This window comes from Ciona robusta, chromosome 8, assembly GCF_009617815.1.
Source record: "Ciona robusta chromosome 8, ASM961781v2".
NCBI lineage: Eukaryota > Metazoa > Chordata > Ascidiacea > Phlebobranchia > Cionidae > Ciona > Ciona robusta.
This window is the reverse complement of record NC_143242.1, coordinates 4,598,909-4,618,108: the sequence shown is the minus strand read 5'-3', so window position 1 is coordinate 4,618,108 and position 19,200 is coordinate 4,598,909. Positions and strand designations below refer to the sequence as shown.

Genomic DNA, 19,200 nt, shown 5'->3' with positions numbered 1-19,200 from the left:
TTAAGTTGGTTAAGTAGAAACACAGGAGGTAGCGGGTGATTTCGTGTTGCTTTTCACACGTGTGTTATGTTTATAAGTATACCAATCAATTTCTAACATATTAAGGGTACAATAGTTCTTTTACGCTTACATTAAAGAGTTTAAACAACTATGGACGTTGCTGATCAAGCAGGCCGATTACAGAAGTCAGCTGATCCTATTGGAGAGAGAGTCCAAAAGTTGTTTAATGATTTTTTGGAAGAGTAAGTCCTTAAACCTCTTTTAGGTTTAATGTTATAATTAAAATGTGCTAAATAAATGTGACTTATTTATCCTCATGTGGAGGCGCAATGACAGTCATTTGTAATACAGGTGTACTGTTTCATACCCCTTGTGTTGCATGCGAGTTGCCGCATATGTAACTTTGTGGAAAACTAAATTTTCTCGAAATGTTTTAATTTTTTTGTATTGTATACCTGACTATTTAGACAAAACCTCCTTTTATCATTCCCAGATATTCTGTTGATGGTGAAAACAAATATTTGCAACCCGCCGAAGCTCTTATTCGTCCAGAGAGAAATACACTGACAGTTAGTTTCAGTGATGTTGAAACGTTTAATCAACAACTTGCTACTTCAATACAAGAAGAATATTACAGGTTTATAACCTTGATGTTATCTGTTTTAATGTATGGGCGGGGATGTATAAGTGGCATATTTACACACTGGTGCTCGCTGTCCAGTTATAGCTTGGTGTCTTCCAATACACCAAACACACATGGTGTATTCATACACCTTATGCTTACTGTCTAGTTATAACAGGGGTGTCTTCTTATACACCAGACACACATATTTACACACCCAATGCTCACTGTCAAACCATATAAAATAATATTTACATTTTTTTTTATTCAGGTTATACCCGTATCTATGTCGAGCAGTAAAGAATTTTGCGCGGGATCACTACCGGGGAATCCCCAACAACAAAGATCTTTACCTTGCGTTGGACGATGTGTCAACGAGACAAAAGTAATTAAGTGACAGTCTATTGTACAAAAATCTTTTTTTTAAAGGGGTATCTCTAAAACAAGCACGAACAAGTGTTACCAACCATGAAAGTTGTTTTGTACTGATAAAGCCCCTAGACCCTGGTTATTTCTTCTTTTTTCATACCATTTGATAAAAAAGTGGTTTCCGGCGTACCCACAAGCTCAATCTGTTCACGCCTGGTCCAACTTTTTATGTATCATCTGTAAATCATGTTTGCGCTGCATCAATTGTGAAGTGTATTCGGCTCCTGTTACTACCAGGCATAACGATTTATTAAAATCAAAGTTTCATCCGCCATTTGGCAAGAATACATCAGATCCAATGTATCCATAAATTAGCCTAACATTAATGGGACTAACTATTTTGTTTATTAGAATCCGTGAAATGCGGAACAGTCGTATTGGTTCCCTAATGCGCATAAGTGGACAAGTGGTTCGAACACATCCTGTGCACCCGGAGTTGGTGAGCGGGACGTTTGTGTGTCTTGATTGCCAGACTGTTATAAAAGATGTTGAACAACAATTCAAGTATATGCAGGTTGGTGGTTAGGTCATAAAATATGGGGTAGAAATGTCAATTCAATTTTACCAAACTAATATACTGTACGAATATGAATTCATAAATAATAGATTTTCTTGTCAGTTTTAATACTGACATAACAAAACCTATATTATGTATGAAACATTTGAATTTATTTTTACATGCTTCTGTTTGGCCAATATGTTTGTAGCCTATCGAAATATAAGTGGAGAAAAAAGATTTTTTTATATTTTAGTTCCCATTGCTCTTTGTAATAAATACTGCTTGATACTTGACAATGTTTTTCTTTAGCCGACAATATGTCGCAACCCCCAATGCGGGAACCGAACAAAGTTTTTATTGGACTCCAAAAAGTCGCGGTTCGTTGATTTTCAAAAAGTTCGAATTCAAGAAACGCAAGCAGAACTTCCGAGAGGGTCAATACCCAGGACGTGAGTATTATGACATCATAGTGTTCGCTGTTGTAATCCTAACCATCATTTATCTTTGTGTGATTTTATTTATAACAACAACACTGGATTCGCGATTGTACACAATCCATGGTTGCTTTATACACCCCATGCTTACTTGCAAGTATGTAATTTTGTGGGTGGTTGTTTAAAATTAATAAAGCAGTTTGAGGCTGAGACCAAGTAAGGTTTAAAAATGTGTAAGAAATGACAAATGTTTCATATAAATATGACTAAACATGCTTTCCTGAGTCAAAGTTTGGTTATGTATATAGATACCATGAAAAAGTGTCAAAAAGTCGAAGATAATATAGTATGGTGGGGGAAGGTGAGACACCTTTACATTCTATTTTCTTGTCCCATTTGAAGTAAACGAAGAAAGAGAATTATTAAACCAATAAACCATATCCTCATAAACCCCATAAATCATTGTTATTTGTTTACACAATCGGGATATTCAGAATTATGTGCTAAAGGCGTCCCGGCCCCCCCCACCCTACTATATACCTTATATTAACCATGTTACTATTTAAGAAAGTATAACTGATTGACCAATATCACAGAGTTGAGGTTGCAGTTCGAGCTGAAGCTGTAGAAATGGCACAAGCAGGAGACAGATGTGATTTCATCGGAACTCTTGTAGTCGTGCCTGATGTTGGACAACTGTGGTCGGCTGGGGCGCGCGCTGAACCCTCGTCTAGGGGGCGTGAGGTAGGTGTGGCAGAAGCTACCTTATATAGTAGGGTGGGGGAAGAGGGGCACCTTTAGCATATAATATCCAAATATCCTGATCTTGATTTATTAAAAACTTGTTTTAATCTCGCAGGCAAATGAAGCAGAAGGTATCAGAGGATTAAAAGCACTTGGTGTGAGAGACCTGACATATAAACAAGCCTTTCTTGCATGCCATATAACTGCCACAAACCCTACTGTAAGTATATATGCTATACTGTGTGTTTTGTCTTTAGCGGTTTTTCTGTCAAAGTTTAACTTTACAGAGTGTATGGTGTTGTCTAAACACTTAAATTCAAACAGTCTGGTACATAACATTGATTTTGGGTGTCTTTAAAAATACTTTAATAAAAAAGCTGTTGTTTTGCTGTTGATTCCCTTTTCCTCATTTTTTAAATAACATGATCTTCACTTCTGTTTTAATAAAATAAATAAAAATTATGTTATTATTAATTTTCTTTAGTTTGGTGGCAAAGAAATTCGATCAGACGACCAAACTATTGAAACAATTAAAGATCAAATGACGGAAACAGAATGGGAGAAAGTTTACCAAATGTCTTGTGATAAAAACTTGTACACAAACCTTTGCAGCAGTCTATTCCCTACCATACATGGTAAGTTGGTATATATAGTAGGGTGATGTAAGATGGGACACCTTTTCATTTAATTTTGATGTCCCATTTGGTAGTAAACAAAGAATATTCAAAGAATTATAAAACGGTATCCTCGTAGACTCCTGTAGACCATTGTAATTGTTTAAAACACAATAAGGATATTTGGATGTTATGTAATAAAAGTCCGTTTTTTATTTTGCATTATACAATTGGCATTATAACTAAGAAGAGTTTATTAAGCTAAAAGCACTTTTTTTTGTTAAAATTTCTTTTTCTTTTTAAAAAAGGCAATGATGAGATAAAACGAGGCATCTTGCTCCAACTATTTGGTGGTGTGCCCAAGGTAACAGAGGAAGGAACAACTTTAAGAGGAGATCTCAATGTTTGTATTGTAGGCGATCCAAGTACAGCTAAAAGTCAATTCTTGAAGTAAGTCTGCAATGTTTTTAATGTCTGGAGTTGATAAATATTTATGTTGTATCATACGATTGGTTGGATTTTTTTCTGTTACATTTTTGTAGCACCAGAACCTTTAGTGTAGGTGGCAATATATGTTTTTGTATAAGAAGACAGTTATGTTGTAATTTGACAGTGAGAATGAGGTGTATAAATACACCATTATATCTGATGTGTAAAAATACACCAGTGTCATAAGTTGACAGTGAGCATAAGGTATATAGATGTGAGCTTGGTGTATAAGAAAACACCCATGTAATAACTTAACCCGACATAAAAATACATTATAATACAACCCCCTAAACCACACTTCACCACAGACAAGTAGAAGAATTTTCCCCACGATCAGTATACACGAGTGGTAAAGCATCAAGTGCTGCAGGTCTTACAGCTGCTGTTGTTCGTGATGAAGAGACAAATGAATTTGTCATTGAAGCGGGTCGGTTATTCAAATTATTTTTTTATTTTTACTGTATGGCTGACAATTTAGACATCCCATAAAATAACAATTTATTTTTTTGATTTTCAATGCATAGCTGACAATTTGGACAACTTATAGAGAGACAAAAAGTCTCATTTTTTTTGTTTGAATGACAACTTAAACAACCTATATGAACCTTGTTTTATATTGTAAATGTGAAAAACTTGTTTTATATTGTAAAACAAAATCGATTTCAAAATGTTTAATTTTGAAATTTAGTAATAACAGTTTTCTTTCTGACTTGTTAAATATTCCCATTGTTATGAAACAGGAGCTTTAATGTTGGCTGACAATGGGGTTTGTTGTATTGATGAATTTGATAAGATGGAATTGAAAGATCAAGTTGCTATTCACGAGGCTATGGAACAACAAACTATATCGATCACCAAAGCTGGCGTAAAGGTATGTAATTTTTTATTAGAATTTTAATATTGTTTAACTAAATGGTTTATACATTACACTGTTTTTTATCACATAAGTTTTGTACTTCTGTTTTATCCATTAGGTATGTTATATTATATTACAGTTAGTTCCCAACTTTTTACTTTAGCATATTACTCCTTAAGCCTAAGTTAGATCAATTTTAAAGGTTTTGAGGTATTGGTTATAGCTTAGGTATTGCAATTTAGACTAATGTGACCTAATAAACCTATACACACTTGGCTGCGGGGCCAGAGTTGATTTCATTATCTTTAAGATCTAGAGCTACAGTACGAATTAACTTATAATATACGATGTGACTTTAACGAAACATGTCACCCCACTAACTAACATACATAGTTACTCGTAAGCAGGCACGGGGTGTATGAAACAGTACACCCGTGTTATAACAACTGTCATTTTCCTGCCACGCGAGGATAAATTAAGTTACATTTATTCATACGTTCATGAAACACACAACCCCCACAGGCCACATTGAATGCTCGGACTTCAATCTTAGCTGCAGCGAATCCTATTGGAGGAAGATATGACCGTGCTAAGTCACTTCGACATAATATTGCGCTATCTGCTCCTATCATGTCTAGATTTGATCTTTTCTTTATCCTCGTTGATGAATGCAATGAGGTAAAAATGAACTATGATGTATTGCAAAGTTTCTATTTTGTGTGGACGAGGTCCAGGAATGTGGGGAGGGCAAGAGTTGACCCATTACCCAGACACTCAGGGTGCTACAACCCATTAGTGACCACTGGATTGGATAAATTCTGCATTTAAAATTAAAGCCTGGATGCTTATAATGCTTTGTTACATAATTTTGCAACAAAGCAGCTTTAACAACGGTTAATGTGGTAGCACCTTGGGTGTTGGGGTAATGTTGCCAACCCTGGCCTAAATCACAGGCCCATCGGCCATGGCGTATCTTGTAGTAACTTCACTCATAAAAAAATAGAATTCTAATTTGTTCTATAGGGGTGAGATCCTGTAGGTTAGCCCTCCTTGGGCCTAGGATTTGGGCCAGGATAAACAGATTGCCTTTTAACATGTTTCAAAATATTTCTTTCATTTAAACTCCACACTGCCCCCAGGTGACGGATTACGCGATTGCTCGTCGAATTATCGATTATCATTCAAGGTTGGAGGAATCCATCAACCGAGTTTATTCTTTGGAAGAAATCCAACGATATCTCATCTTTGCTAGAATGTTCAAACCAACGGTGAGTTTCTTACTTTGTTTTCAGTATATTATTTGGCAGAGTCGTAAAAATACCCTAGTCCAACTGCCGCCTTGTGTGTCCAAAAGCGCTGACTTTTGCAATGGGCTTAAACAATCGCCTTTTGTTTGTGTTTTACTTTTGTGGGAAAGTGTAAAATACCCTAAAGTTACCTTATCATAAACTAAAATTACCCAAGCACCAAGTGCTGGTTAGTGTGCTCGCTTTTGGACCAGCAGACATGGGTTCAAGACTTGACATTGGCACCATTGTGGGCGTGTTCTTGTCCAAGATACTTGACATTTAACGCTAGTTGATTTAACTTACTGGTCCTTTTTCTGAAAAGGGTTTTTTTAAACGGCAAGGCCACGTAAATTGCCTTCCATACATTTTTTTATTTAATAAAATATACAGTCCATTTCAAATTGTCATAACCTTATAAATGTTAATACTGCAAGAAGCTATGTGTATGTCACTTATTAAAACACACATATTATCAACTGTCAGTACATTCATTTATTAGATAGCCCATTGAAATTGTCATCACCACATAAATACTACACTAAGCCATGTGTGTACTACGTCAATAAAAATTTTGAAATCTTCCAGATCTCATCGGATGCAGAGGAATACATGGTGGATGAATATCAGAGGATGCGGGAGAGAGACAGCTCGGGAGTTGCGAGGTCATCATGGAGGATCACTGTTCGTCAGTTGGAGAGCTTGGTCAGGTAGGTGTAGAAAAAAAGAATCTTGGATGTTGTGGTAATGGGCTAAATCTAAATAACAGGTCCTCACCCAGATAGAACAGAAAAAGTGTTAAGTGTTGAAAAATAATGTGAAATGATGATTGTAAAGTTGGTTAGGTTTAGAGAAACAATTGGTGACTATTGTGGCACTGGGTTGGATAGTATTTGTTCTACGTGAGTGAAGTCATACAGCATGGCAAGCCATGGAACTTAAGGTTTAGGCCAGAGTTGGTCTGTTAAATGCTGCAACCAATTAGTGACCACGGTTTGGACAATTATTGTAAACATGTAAAGTGTCTTGCCCCAAGGACACATATGCCCATACTGCTTGCAGTGTCGAGCCTTGAACCTTTGCCCCTTGGGCTGTATAATAATGAACCGATATTCATCTCAGATTATCTGAAGCTATGACGAGACTTCATTGTTTAGAGGAAGTGTTGCCTAAGCATGTAAAAGAAGCTGCACGTTTGTTGAATAAATCGATTATCAGAGTCGAAACGCCTGATATTAATTTTGTTGAGGTAAGAAGGGAATGAAAGTGGGCAGAGACAAACAACTTTTTAGTTGAAGACCCACAATTTTAAACTGAAATGTATGACATGAAAGTGGTTTCTTACATATGGGCTGTAATAAAAACCGCTCATTTTTGTAAGAGGATTAGCAACAAATTTCAAAAATATGATATTAACTAGTGTTGCCATTTTTATAACAGGAAGATGAGTCTGATATGAAAGAAAATGTTCAACCAACACAACAAGGAACGAATGGAAACACTGAACCAACACAAGAACCTGCAACGCAGGTAAGAACTAAATCCAATAAATGAATTTTTTTTAAATGCAACTCATTTATTCTTGTGCGGCGGAAATATGACAGTCGTTATAACATGGGTGTCTGGTTTCAAACTCCTCTTGCCTACTTACAAGTTACTACAAATGTAATTTAAATCGGTGATTGTTTTTCTGTATGAGTGACATTTTAGACAACCCATTAGACCACTGGGTTGGAGCAATTGCTGTTATTTGTCTTCTCCAAAGACACATACACCCATAAAGATAGCATCGTCGATATTACAAAAAACTAAAGTCTCATTCTATTCCATAGACAACACCAGCGAAGAAAGTGAAACACATGAGTTTTGAGGAATATCGGAAGATCAGCAACATGATTGTCATCCATATGAGACAACAAGAAGAAGATGAAGAAGCATCAGAAAGTTGGTTTTGTTACAACTTTTATTGTTTGTTTTTTTTTAATGAATGAATGTACACAGGGCAATGACAGTTGTTGTAATGCGGGTCATGTTTTTTATTTATTTTGAAACACTGTATGTAACATATTTATCCTCGCATGGCAGGGCAATGACAGTTGTTATGATACGGTTTTCTGTTTTAAACACCTAGTGAGACTAGTGACTACTATATTAAAGCAATTTCTCTGGGCTGGAGTAGAGACAGGTGCGCTGACAACTGTGCTCTAGCGCCGTATATGTAACTTTGTGGGTGATCGTTGTAGCAACACCAAGCCTTGAACCCTTATCTCCTAATCCTCATTTATAGCCATTTTTCCAGACATGGAGTCTTCTGGAGGGAGCAGAAAATCCGAGGTTGTGAATTGGTATTTGGAACAAATCGCTGATGAATTGGAAACTGAGGAGGAACTAATGGAGAAAAAGACTTTGGTTGAGAAAGTTCTTCATAGATTGATTCATAGCGTGAGTTTAATTATCGTGCATGGGTAGGGTTTGAACCCATAATATTACCTTGTCTAGTTAAGCTGCTATGTATATATATATGTTACCTTGTTAAGCCTCTCTCTCTATATATATATATGTTACCTTGCCTGGATTTGAAGCTTGTCACTTCTCTAATATGTGGATATTAAACTTGTGCTATATTTGATGCTGTCAAGATGATCTCCCATCCATTATTATTAAAGCCATGGTCGCCCACCTTTGAGAAATGTTCCAACCCTGGCTTAAATTTTAGGTTCAATAACTCGGTGCCCTTGCCTTTAAAACACTTGTTTAGATGACCTTGATTTTCCGCATTTGAACTCAGTATACCAAATTTTTTCAAACTATACAATCAGAGAATCCCCATGGATGAATATGCTCTTTACATTTCACCTCCAACTTTTCAATCCATATAGGACCACATTCTTATTGAGTTGGGAAGCACTGGTTTAAAAGATGGAGACTCCGAAAGCCAAGAAGAACCAATACTAGTTGTACATCCTAATTATTTCATTGATGACTGAAATAATTAGTCAAGAGCTTCTGTTTCTTCTGCCAAAGTTTTGTGAACACCGAAAATCATGTTTGGTCATAACTGCTAATATTTGAGCTTTCTATTGGTCACCACTGCCAATATTTAATAGTTTTTCATTGGTCATCACTGCCAATATTTGATAGTTTTTTATTGGTCATCACTGCTAATTTTGGAGTTTTCCATTGGTCATCACTGCCAACATACAATTATGCACATACAAATAAATCTGTCTTGTCATTGTTCCTCTCTTGTTTACGTTTGTAAATTTGTTGAATAAAAATATTGTAAAACAAAAGTGTGGTTGCTGGTTGGTAGTGTAAGTGCAACTGTCTATTTCATGGTGGACAAACACTGACTGATATAAAATATCCATGACAAAAAAAAAATGTCTGTTAAAAATAAGGAGGCATGTTTAAACAATTAAAAATGACACTGACTAAGGAAATAGCATAATTCTGTTACTTCTGCCATCAGACATAATATATTACAGAGTTGAGACTACTCTGGTATAAAAAATAGCGCTGAATAAAGTCTGGACGAAAAACACACGTCTTCCAATTACAACTTTCTGTCCACATTAAATTTGAACTCTAAACTGACTACTGCCTGTTCAAGTTGTACACTACAACCCTAAGTATTACTTCATGCTTCTAAGATGTCTTCATTGTATGGCATCCCAATTGATGCAAACTTCTTTACAGTTTCAAAACAACAAATTCTAATTCTACGTTAAAATCTACTTATTATTTTAAACAAGAATGAATGAACATAACATATTTATCCCTTGTGGGAAAACAGCAGTTGTTAAAACACAGATGTTTTGTTTAAGACACCTCATGTCCGCTATACTTTTTGACTTAGTGTAAAAAATTGTAGGTCACAATAAACTACATAATATACAAACCATACTTGGCAGTAAGTGTTTCATTATTATGATGTCAAAACTTACATTTCCTCTTCATTGTCAGTTAATAATCACTTAGATTCGGTGATTTACAGTTTGGCAAAAATGTATCAATATTTTTAGTTTTAAAATATTTCTCATTGAAATATCGTAGTTCCGGTGATAAGGAAGAAGACACAGACAATGAACAGAGGAATTGGAACTTCAAGTCTTTCAGATCCTGAACCTGTATATTACAACATATAATTTATTATAACTATAATTTTATTCCTAATTTGTTGGAAGACCCTTTTTAACCCACATTTACGTATATCAGGTTATGACAATGACAATATATTTAGTGATTATAGCCGAACTCTGGTCTTAATTTCAGGTCCTTTGCGTGCCTCGCTATAGGATCTATTCCACCATACATACATTTAGACTTACCTATACATATTTTCTCATCACTGACTCGTGTATGTTTGTGTTTAGTGATATCTCCATCTTCTATGCCCCCCCCACGCATAAAGCAAGTACACACACTCAGTCAGTGGTAGGTCATTTTTGTCCTGTTATACAAAAATAATAGTTGACTTTATAGCGAAGGTTGTTGGTGTGGGCAATAAAACTTATATCCCTGAAGCTGCACCATCAGTGCACTTAGTAGAATTTGTAGACGTTTTAACAGCAGTTGGTTCGAATCCGTGGTCACTAATAGGCTGTCTAAATTGTAAGCCATACAACATAAAAAAAACCAAAAAAACAATCACCCACAAAAGTACATACGTGGTAACTCGTAAGCGGGCAGGAGGTGTTTGAAACAGAACACCCGTGTTCCACGTCTATCATTTTCCGGCCACCGGCAAGATAAAGCAAGTTACATTCATTCATTCAACAAAATAACAACCATCAACCTCTGTGTTCCTGGCTCTCACAAACGAGAACTTAATCCTTCCGTCCACAAAAGAACCCTCGATTTTTTCCAGATTACTTGGTCCGTTGTCGAGAGCAACCCCATCCACGGATTCCTCATTCAACCAACGATCAGTGAGCGTTAACTCTCCACTAGAGGGCTCCACCCAACCAACAATGGCGTCAGAATTTGCCTTCAAATATTTTATGTTATTTTAAAAAAATATATTTTCTGGCATTTCTATATAGGTTTTTATTTAAAATCTTTACTAAAATCTAATCTTTACTGTTTTTGAAAAAATACTCTTTACGTTATCTCTGTTTTTGTAGCATGGAATGCCATTAGCCCTGAGGTTTAGGTCAGAGTTGACTCAAGCACACATATCAAGCATCAAAATTAAATACCAACTACCGAGGCGCAGCGCAGGTCAGCAACAATAAATGAACCCACCATATTCGTATCTTCCGAAAACCCCACAGCCGCCCACCCCCCTTCCTCCACTTTTGCCTCAATCGTAAATTTTACGGAATCGTCTTTTTTAATATATTTCCAATCCAACTTATAATCACACTCATCCGTGCAGTCTGGGGGAAATTGTGCAGAACCAGCAGACTTTGTATCATCTGATTTAAAAAAAACTCTTTGAATATGCAGAAACAATCATAATTTATTACAAAAAACCATAACAAACATTGGACAACTAACAGACATTGGACGTCAACTCAGTGGTCACTAAACGGGTTGGGTTGCAGCACTCTAGGGGTGTCATAGTAATGGGCCAACTGTGGCCTAAATCGCAGATCTCATGATGTTAGATCTTACCCCCCTAGAATAGAAAAAAACACAACTGTTACACAAAGTTTGAATAAATATTTTACCAAAAACATTGAAGATTTGTTTTCCTCTCTGTGAAGGTTTTGTTCCGTGATATTTCAATTCGTTTAATCTGGGAGAAAATAGGTGTTAACAGGGCAACAATAAGTGACCACTGGTTAAGTTACTGCACAGAGCCATCGCCAAGCCATAAGTGACCAGTAGGAACACATAACAGGACAACTTATTATTTACCACACAGAGCAAAACCCCTGGTATCCCTTGGTTCTGGGGCAACCACTCTGTTCCACCACCAAGGGTAGTATTCTCGTCTACTGACTTAAGTTACCTCTTTATTTGGCCCTTTTTGGCCGACTAAATTTCTGTGCATTACTTATTACAAAAGTTAGTCAAAATCTTTTTAGTTGGGCTACTAAAAAGAAAATCTAATTTAGATTGCGACTGGTTAGTCTATAAATTTGGACAAACCGAGTATAACTTATCAAAATATTATTCAGTGTGTTACAAACATTTTATTAATATAGTTTAACATTGTATCATTAACAATAAAATTCCTGAAAACAGTACTGACTTGTAAAAGTCATAATCCTGTGCTTTACAACTCTCTAATCCACTGAATGGTTTATGGAAGAACATGTAAGGTGTTTGGCCCCGCGCCCATATAAGGTGCATGTCGTTGTTTGTAAGATCATGGTCAGCTTGGTCATTTGTAGAAAGTTTCCTGAAATAATACTTAAGGTATTATGAACATGTATCATATAAGCATTGGTTATACAAACAGCAAAATTCACGTAGTTGTATATAATATAATATAAATATATATTGCATGGTTTGTTTTTTATAATAACTTGGTTTGTTATTAAGCGTGGGTTTTTCTCTGTGTTGGGTGCAACAGCCATGCTTTTTCACTACTGGTCTTTCTCATACTTTTTATCAACAGCATGTTTTTCGTCGTTTTAACAATTGATTATAGTAAAACATAAAAGAAAATTTATGTTATGTTATTATGTTAGGTTTAAAGCCTATAGCTTAAAAAGGTATTTTGGCCACTGCTCCTCATTTAAAAATTATTGATTCGACCTTGGTTATCTACTATTTTTTTACAGATATATCTTTAAAAAAAACTTTTATTATGTTTGGTATCCGGTAAGTAATAAATCTTGAATTATGTAAATATTAAAATTTAAATTTTATTAAGAATTTACCACCTTGTAAACCTGACATGAAGAATCCCATCTTCACGCTTAGCTGAAGCCCCCGTAAGGTCATGACCTCCACCATACCAAGAATCACATTGCGGGGTGGACCTGTCTCTTGTGTACGAGTCCACTACTTTGTGCTTGTTGCCAATGGCTGTGGCTGTGTGGAAAATTGTTTAATGTTAGTTTGGAACAATGGGGAGAATTCTGAACCTAATTCAAGGTCTTACATCATCGTTTTAGGACCTCACCCATATAAATTAGAATGTATACGACATATGTACAATGGCTGTGGGGAAAGTTGTTTGATCATAGATTAGGAGTAATGGGAGAACTTTTACTTAAATCCTAGGTCCATTAAGGTCGCTGTACCTCACACATATAGAATAAAATGTGATAGAATGTTAAGTAAAATGCTGCAGTAATGGGCTAACTCTGCCTAAATCCCAGGCCAATGAAACAATACATAAATATAATATAAATTATATTTTCAAGAGTAATATTTATATTTAATTTGTATTTATACTAAAGTTTTATCATATCTACATGCCTTCTACAATTTTAAAACCACAGCATTATTAAAACCACAACAAAAAAACTAAAGTACAATTAAAAACACATTAAAATTTCCCACCAAATATGACATCCGTGCAATCCATAGGATGCAGAGAAACATCATCGTGTGGTTCAGGTTCAGGTTCAACGTCATTATCTTCTGATTCCTCCGGTGTAGGTTCAGGCTCAGGTTCAGATTCTGGCTCAGGTTCTGGTTCTAGTTCAGCTGTTTCATTGTTAGGTTGATCATTTTCTGTAAGAATGAAAATTAGTAAATAGTATAATTGTTGGAAACCAGATGGTAATTAAACATAACACAGAATTGTTTCTTATGACACATGCTTACAATATAGAGTGTTGCAAATATACAATTAAAATGAATAAGTGTAACTTAGTTATCCTTTTGTAGTGAGACAATGAGAGTTTTTAAAACACAGGTGTTCTGTTTCCTACACCCAATGCCTGCTTACGAGTTACCCACCATGTAACAAAGTGATAATAATAAGAACACACATTATACATGAATGAATGTAATTTATTTATTCTCTCCTGGATAATGAGTCATTATTACTTTGAGTGTTCTGGTTCATACACTTCATGCCGACCTATGAGTTACTACACATCTACAAAACCAATGCTAATAATAATGCTATGCTAATAATAAAAAGCAACACACATGAAAACTTGTAAGCTGGCACAAGGTGTATGAACACCCGTGTTATAATGACTTTCAGTTTCTGGCCATGCGAGAACAAAGTACATTAATAACTACCTGGTTCCACTGATCCATAATTAAAACTCCATGTTGCCCATTCTGCAGCTTGTGAAACATTTCCAGCCTCGCATAAATCTTTTATCACATTTATCTATGAAACATAACAGACCACAAAGCTTTCATTTATGTTTAAATTACGATAACTAATATGTATAAAAATAAAGGCAAGAAAAATAGCTAAGAAACAATACTCAAAAAAAACTACAACATGCTATGCAATATAAGTAACAGTTTATATTAGATTCTAAGGTCCTACAGCATGGACCTTAGATGTAAGCCAGGGTTGGATATTACCCCAACACCCAGTACAGTTTATAATTTATATTATACTGCGTTTTGTATACTGCGTTTAGTGTTTTGTATACACTATTATTATTATGTTATCTTTGACCTTTGAATCTCTTTTTTCAACAACTTCTCTTCTATTACGAGTATCTGAATACCTGCTTCTTTTCCTTCGCTCTGTTAAAAACATTTTTAACATAATAAGAACCTGAAACATGAAAAGTCTATACACAAAGCATTTTCATATCTTCCTCATGTCACGTCACCCCAATTTTTTACTGTTATATAGAGTAACATATTTAGTATATAAACTGTTGTTGCCCAGTACATTACTCTTTGTAACATATTTAAGATTATTAAGTTACAATATTATATTTAAATAAATACTTTTGCCACTTGGTGCTTCTTCTTTAGAAGAGTTTTCTTTATTCTTAAACTTATTGTCAATTTTCTGCAAAATTAATAAAAAGCTGGTTTAGGTATAAAACTGGAGTGTTATATTATGTTACTGCTAAGTTAGCACCCTTTAATGTATATTTCCTTTACTGTCACCCCTACTTTTTACCCATTTAAAAAATTGTTACCCCCCTATTACACTCATGACGACCACTAAGTTTTCACCCAAGTCCTTGACGATGTCCTGGAATTGAGGCCAGATATGCCCCAACACCCAGGAAGTTTTTATATAGGTCGTTCATGCAACCAGTATCACTTTATCCTGGACTGCATCTACAATACAGTCCAGACTCCATTGGCAATACAACTCAAAAAAATTATAAATATATTCAAACAAGTACAGGAAAAATATTAATATATTTCCATAAATACAGGAAAATTATAAACATATTCTCACCTTGCATTCTGCACTAACATCTAGCGGTCTCCACCCAATAGCGCACCAAGTGTCAGATTTACATCGAAAGGCAACTTCAACTTCATCATTGTCGAGAAGTTTCCAGAATACTCTACAATAAAATTTATTGTAAATAAAATGGCCTTTATGGGTTGTCTAAATTGATAGCAATGTAAAAATTAAAAAATAGAAAAAAACAGTAACCCGCACAGTAACATTTGGTAACTGGTTACCCACCACGAAAGGAGAAACAGGATATTTATGCACAAATTAGTCAAATATATGAACAAAATTTTACGTGAATTCAGGGTCTTCATAAAGCTGAAGTTTGAAATAATCTGAAGTGTCCTCAAGTTTTGCTTCAGTGATGGAAGATTCTGTATCGGCATAAATAATCACTTTGGTGCATTGTAAGTAGGGATTTTTGACTCCAGTATCACAGTTTAATGGTTATGCACAATGAACAACCAGGTTTAATACTGACAGGCGTACTTAATTTAAAGGACATTGCGCCAACCCAATGGTAACAAATAAGTTGTAGAACTGTGGGTGCTATAGTAATGTTGCTAGGGTCTAGGTGAAATATCATGTTTTACTCCTATGGCATTCCTTAAAGTAAGAACTAACCCATATAGAATTTTATGTTTCCACCTCTGTATCCCAGACCCCCTAGCATGTCTTCCATAATACCATATAGATATAATTTAGTTTACCTTTATCACACAATTTTCCCATCCAACCTTCATAACAGAAACATTGTTTCTTAGGATAACTATCTGTTTCCATGGTAACGCATTCCCCATTAGATGAACAATCTTTATTAGTTGAACAATCGTTCTTATATTCGCATCTAAGGGTGTAAAAAAACGAAGTATATAATTTACTTATTCATTCTACATTCGTATTAGTGACAGAGATGGGTATTGAATTCAGTCCTTTTAGTTAAAGGCAGGGGTCTAAGCAAATTGCGATGAACAGTTTAATTTTATACTGACAAATTATAGTGATAAAATGACACAAAATAATTGATTATAGGTCAAAGTAAAGAGTTTAAAGATTGGAGCATGGGGAGTGAATAGTTTTTGTTTTGAATTCTGTTTTGTTGGTTTGGGTCATTAAAGTGGTGTGCACTAGTTATACATCAACTTGTGTTATATTACCTGTCTCCTTTATATTTATCCATACAAGTACATTCCCCACCATCACAAGTTCCCCCATTTAAACATTTCCCGTCAAAGCATTCATCTATAATGGTAATGGTCAATTAACTAGAATAAGGGGCATGCAATGTAAGGGGGTACTTGAAATAAAAGTAGAAGGTCAAATTATTTTAAAAAAAACTTATTTTGACTTTAAAGTAACCTACATCAAATAGAAGGGATTTGGCAACCAAACAACACAAAAATCCTGCTTGGTGCATACACTACTTTAGTAAAAGTGTTAAATATACATGTGGCAGTTAAACCCACAATACAGTTTCCATACATTTCCATTAAAGTCTCACCTTCTACTGAAATAATACTGACATCAGCACACGACCAAAATAAAAAACCATCATCTTTATCTCCCTTCCACTCAGATGCTTGTCGCAATATTCTGATGTAACAATGATCACATTCTACATCATCAGGTATTGTGATGTCATAAGATTGACTCCTTTGAATGCAAACAGCAATGTTGAGGTTTAAATTTAAAATATGCTGAAAATATCAGTACATTTGGTTTGAAACGATACCATTTTTCTGAGATATAATTCTACTTGTCAGTGCTGACATTGTTGACTTAATGTGATTGTTCCAGCCAAAGACACTTAACCGCAATTGTTCCAACTCAGTGGTCACTAATGGTTGTCCTAAATCCTAATTATCAGCCATACATAAAAAAAGAAAAAATCTTCCATAAAATGATCAATTACAAAGTAACATATATCGCAACCCGTAAGCTGGCACGAGCTGCATGTCGTATAAAACACGCGCGTTATAACGACTCTCCTTTTTTTGCCACGATAAGATAAGTTACATTCATTTAATATTGCATTCTGCAGCATTTATATTAAACTTACGTTGTGTCGTTTTTCGAAACGAATTCATCATCTGTTAGTTCGGTAACAATACCACCATCAGTATCCAATATTTGGAGCTTTATTCCACCCTGTATATTAAAAACTACGCCTAAAAAAATGACTTAAAATGCAACAAGTTTTGTAGGGGTTTTAATGACCTTGAAATAAGGGGAAATCCCGAACAAAGGGAAATTCCGTTTGACAGTGTTGCAAATATAACAAGAGAGAAAGCCGAATAGTTGGGTGGGTAAAATAGCCCACGTTTATATTCTTTTTTATCGTCCCATTTAATAGTAAACAAAGAATATTTACCGAACTATAGAAAAATAACATTCATAGCTATTGTATTCGAGGAGATAGTTAAAAAGTAAAGGGCAACTATAAATGATGACGTATCACTTACCAAGTGTGGATAAGCAGTATGCCACGTCACAGTGACGTCACTGCCACTTGTCAAATTTGTCAGAATAGCATTGCCTATACAACCAAAAAGTGTTAATTTAGAAAACCCGCGTTATAACGGCAGTCGTAGCCTGCCACGCGAGGATAAATAACTTACAATCATGCATTCACGGTATTCGTTATTGTAATGAGAAACATAAAAAATAAAATATTATATAAATGTTTCTTACTCTCGTTATATTCCACCCCACATGGTCCAATCGTCCACATATTCACCAGAAAGTCGAACGCCATCGGTCTAGCTGGTGGAAACGTTAGTACAATGTGTGCAACGGCAAAATAACTTGCACTAAACATCTGCGGAAGAGAAAAGATGATGCTATTTTGGAATTTAGGCAAGGCGACATTATGTGAGCAAAATAGTTTGCAACCGGCCAAGACCTTCTGATTAAAATAAAGTTAAATTATTAATTAAATATTTAAAATGTTGTTTTTTTTCTTTTGGCATAGCAACTTTGACCCAAGTCACAGGTTTCTTGACATGCCTCGCTGTAGAACCGCACCCATATAGGCGAATAGAAGGAACTACTGAACTAGTTCGGCTAATTTTCTCATTCCTTTGACATTAAAGCACAAGAATACTTACTAGAATAAATTGGTAATGAAGGCGCTTCATTTCGTATTTTCCTGCAAAGTAATAAATATATTGTATAGTGGTCTAAAACTGACGTTTAAAATTAGTACTTACTAATACTGTTTTATTCTTTTGTAAATGTTACTTTGAAGAAACGATATTTAAATTTATGACCGTTTTTTTACTTAGAAAATTCTATATTTTAAAATGTGGTGTAAAAAGTCGCACAAAGTTGAAAACTATATGAGTTACGATTACATTAGTGAAACTTAAATACCAATAACATAAAGTTCTCCAAATGAAAACCGTCACTTTATCCTAAACGTGCAGTTAAGCGCATTTTAAATATAACCTACAAACGCTAAAACCAGTAACATATATAAATCGCGCTACATACAAAAGGAATTTCGAAACGCAATATTCTTTTTATGCGGTACAAGTTATGTCGTTTCAATTGCTTGTTAAGTACTGGTAAGTGTGAGGCTAGCCTTGTTGGTGGTAGGATATATACACTTCATGTGAGCACTTACTATACTTATGTGGTATACAGGATACTAATGATGAACAAGTGCCAAAATGTGGTTATAGTTACGTAATCAATACAAGAATCTACGTTTTCCGTAAACAAGTCAGATGATACGGGATACCGGTCACGCCTTTTATCTTCTGTTGTATTTAAAACCGTTTTAGACCGACTCGACAGTGAGCATGAGGCGTATGAATTCACCATGTGTGTCTAGTGTATAAGAAGAAGACAATCATGCTATAACATGACCGACCATGCTATGTATCAGAAAACATATTCTGCCCGACAAATATAATTGTCTATGA

General features: G+C 35.2%; 2 protein-coding genes across 3 annotated transcripts; one reads left to right on the top strand and one right to left on the bottom strand.

The window, feature by feature from the left end:
* Nucleotides 1-19: 19 nt before the first annotated feature.
* LOC149732539 (DNA replication licensing factor MCM6-like) lies at nt 20-9,266 on the top strand. Of its 2 annotated transcripts, none has more exons than XM_089882881.1 (19): nt 20-242; nt 494-637; nt 894-1,007; nt 1,403-1,565; nt 1,860-1,999; nt 2,581-2,728; nt 2,844-2,948; nt 3,213-3,363; nt 3,651-3,792; nt 4,140-4,258; nt 4,572-4,702; nt 5,210-5,365; nt 5,827-5,955; nt 6,562-6,683; nt 7,096-7,222; nt 7,414-7,503; nt 7,806-7,917; nt 8,261-8,415; nt 8,853-9,266. In XM_089882881.1, the coding sequence occupies exons 1-19, from the start codon at nt 151-153 to the stop codon at nt 8,958-8,960; spliced, it is 2,448 nt and encodes an 815-aa protein (XP_089739007.1). In that variant the 5' UTR covers nt 20-150; the 3' UTR covers nt 8,961-9,266. The 2 variants fall into 2 exon arrangements, with proteins under 2 accessions (XP_089739007.1, XP_089739008.1); XM_089882882.1 differs by having other exon boundaries at nt 27-242; nt 8,273-8,415.
* On the bottom strand, nt 9,054-18,440 carry LOC149732538 (uncharacterized). Its single transcript, XM_089882884.1, has 20 exons — nt 18,382-18,440; nt 17,966-18,092; nt 17,737-17,810; nt 17,334-17,422; nt 16,776-16,927; nt 16,432-16,516; nt 15,985-16,121; nt 15,570-15,648; nt 15,272-15,383; nt 14,806-14,869; nt 14,525-14,595; nt 14,131-14,224; nt 13,438-13,611; nt 12,813-12,963; nt 12,176-12,325; nt 11,649-11,716; nt 11,221-11,393; nt 10,772-10,963; nt 10,305-10,426; nt 9,054-10,101 (listed from the first exon to the last, which is right to left on the bottom strand). Exons 1-19 carry the CDS (start codon nt 18,409-18,411, stop codon nt 10,346-10,348), a joined length of 2,103 nt encoding a protein of 700 aa, XP_089739010.1. The 5' UTR covers nt 18,412-18,440; the 3' UTR covers nt 9,054-10,101; nt 10,305-10,345.
* Between the last annotated feature and the right edge of the window lie 760 nt (nt 18,441-19,200).

Coding starts and splice junctions, on each gene's coding strand:
- LOC149732539 (XM_089882881.1), top strand. CDS start 151: ATGGACGTTGCTGATCAAGCAGGCCGATTACAGAAGTCAGCTGATCCT. Junction 2,729..2,843: donor CCTCGTCTAGGGGGCGTGAG/GTAGGTGTGGCA, acceptor TTAATCTCGCAG/GCAAATGAAGCAGAAGGTAT. Junction 7,918..8,260: donor AGATGAAGAAGCATCAGAAA/GTTGGTTTTGTT, acceptor CCTCATTTATAG/CCATTTTTCCAGACATGGAG.
- LOC149732538 (XM_089882884.1), bottom strand. CDS start 18,411: ATGAAGCGCCTTCATTACCAATTTATTCTA. Junction 10,964..11,220: donor TTTCGGAAGATACGAATATG/GTGGGTTCATTT, acceptor AAATATTTGAAG/GCAAATTCTGACGCCATTGT. Junction 10,427..10,771: donor TGAGAGCCAGGAACACAGAG/GTTGATGGTTGT, acceptor TTTGTATAACAG/GACAAAAATGACCTACCACT.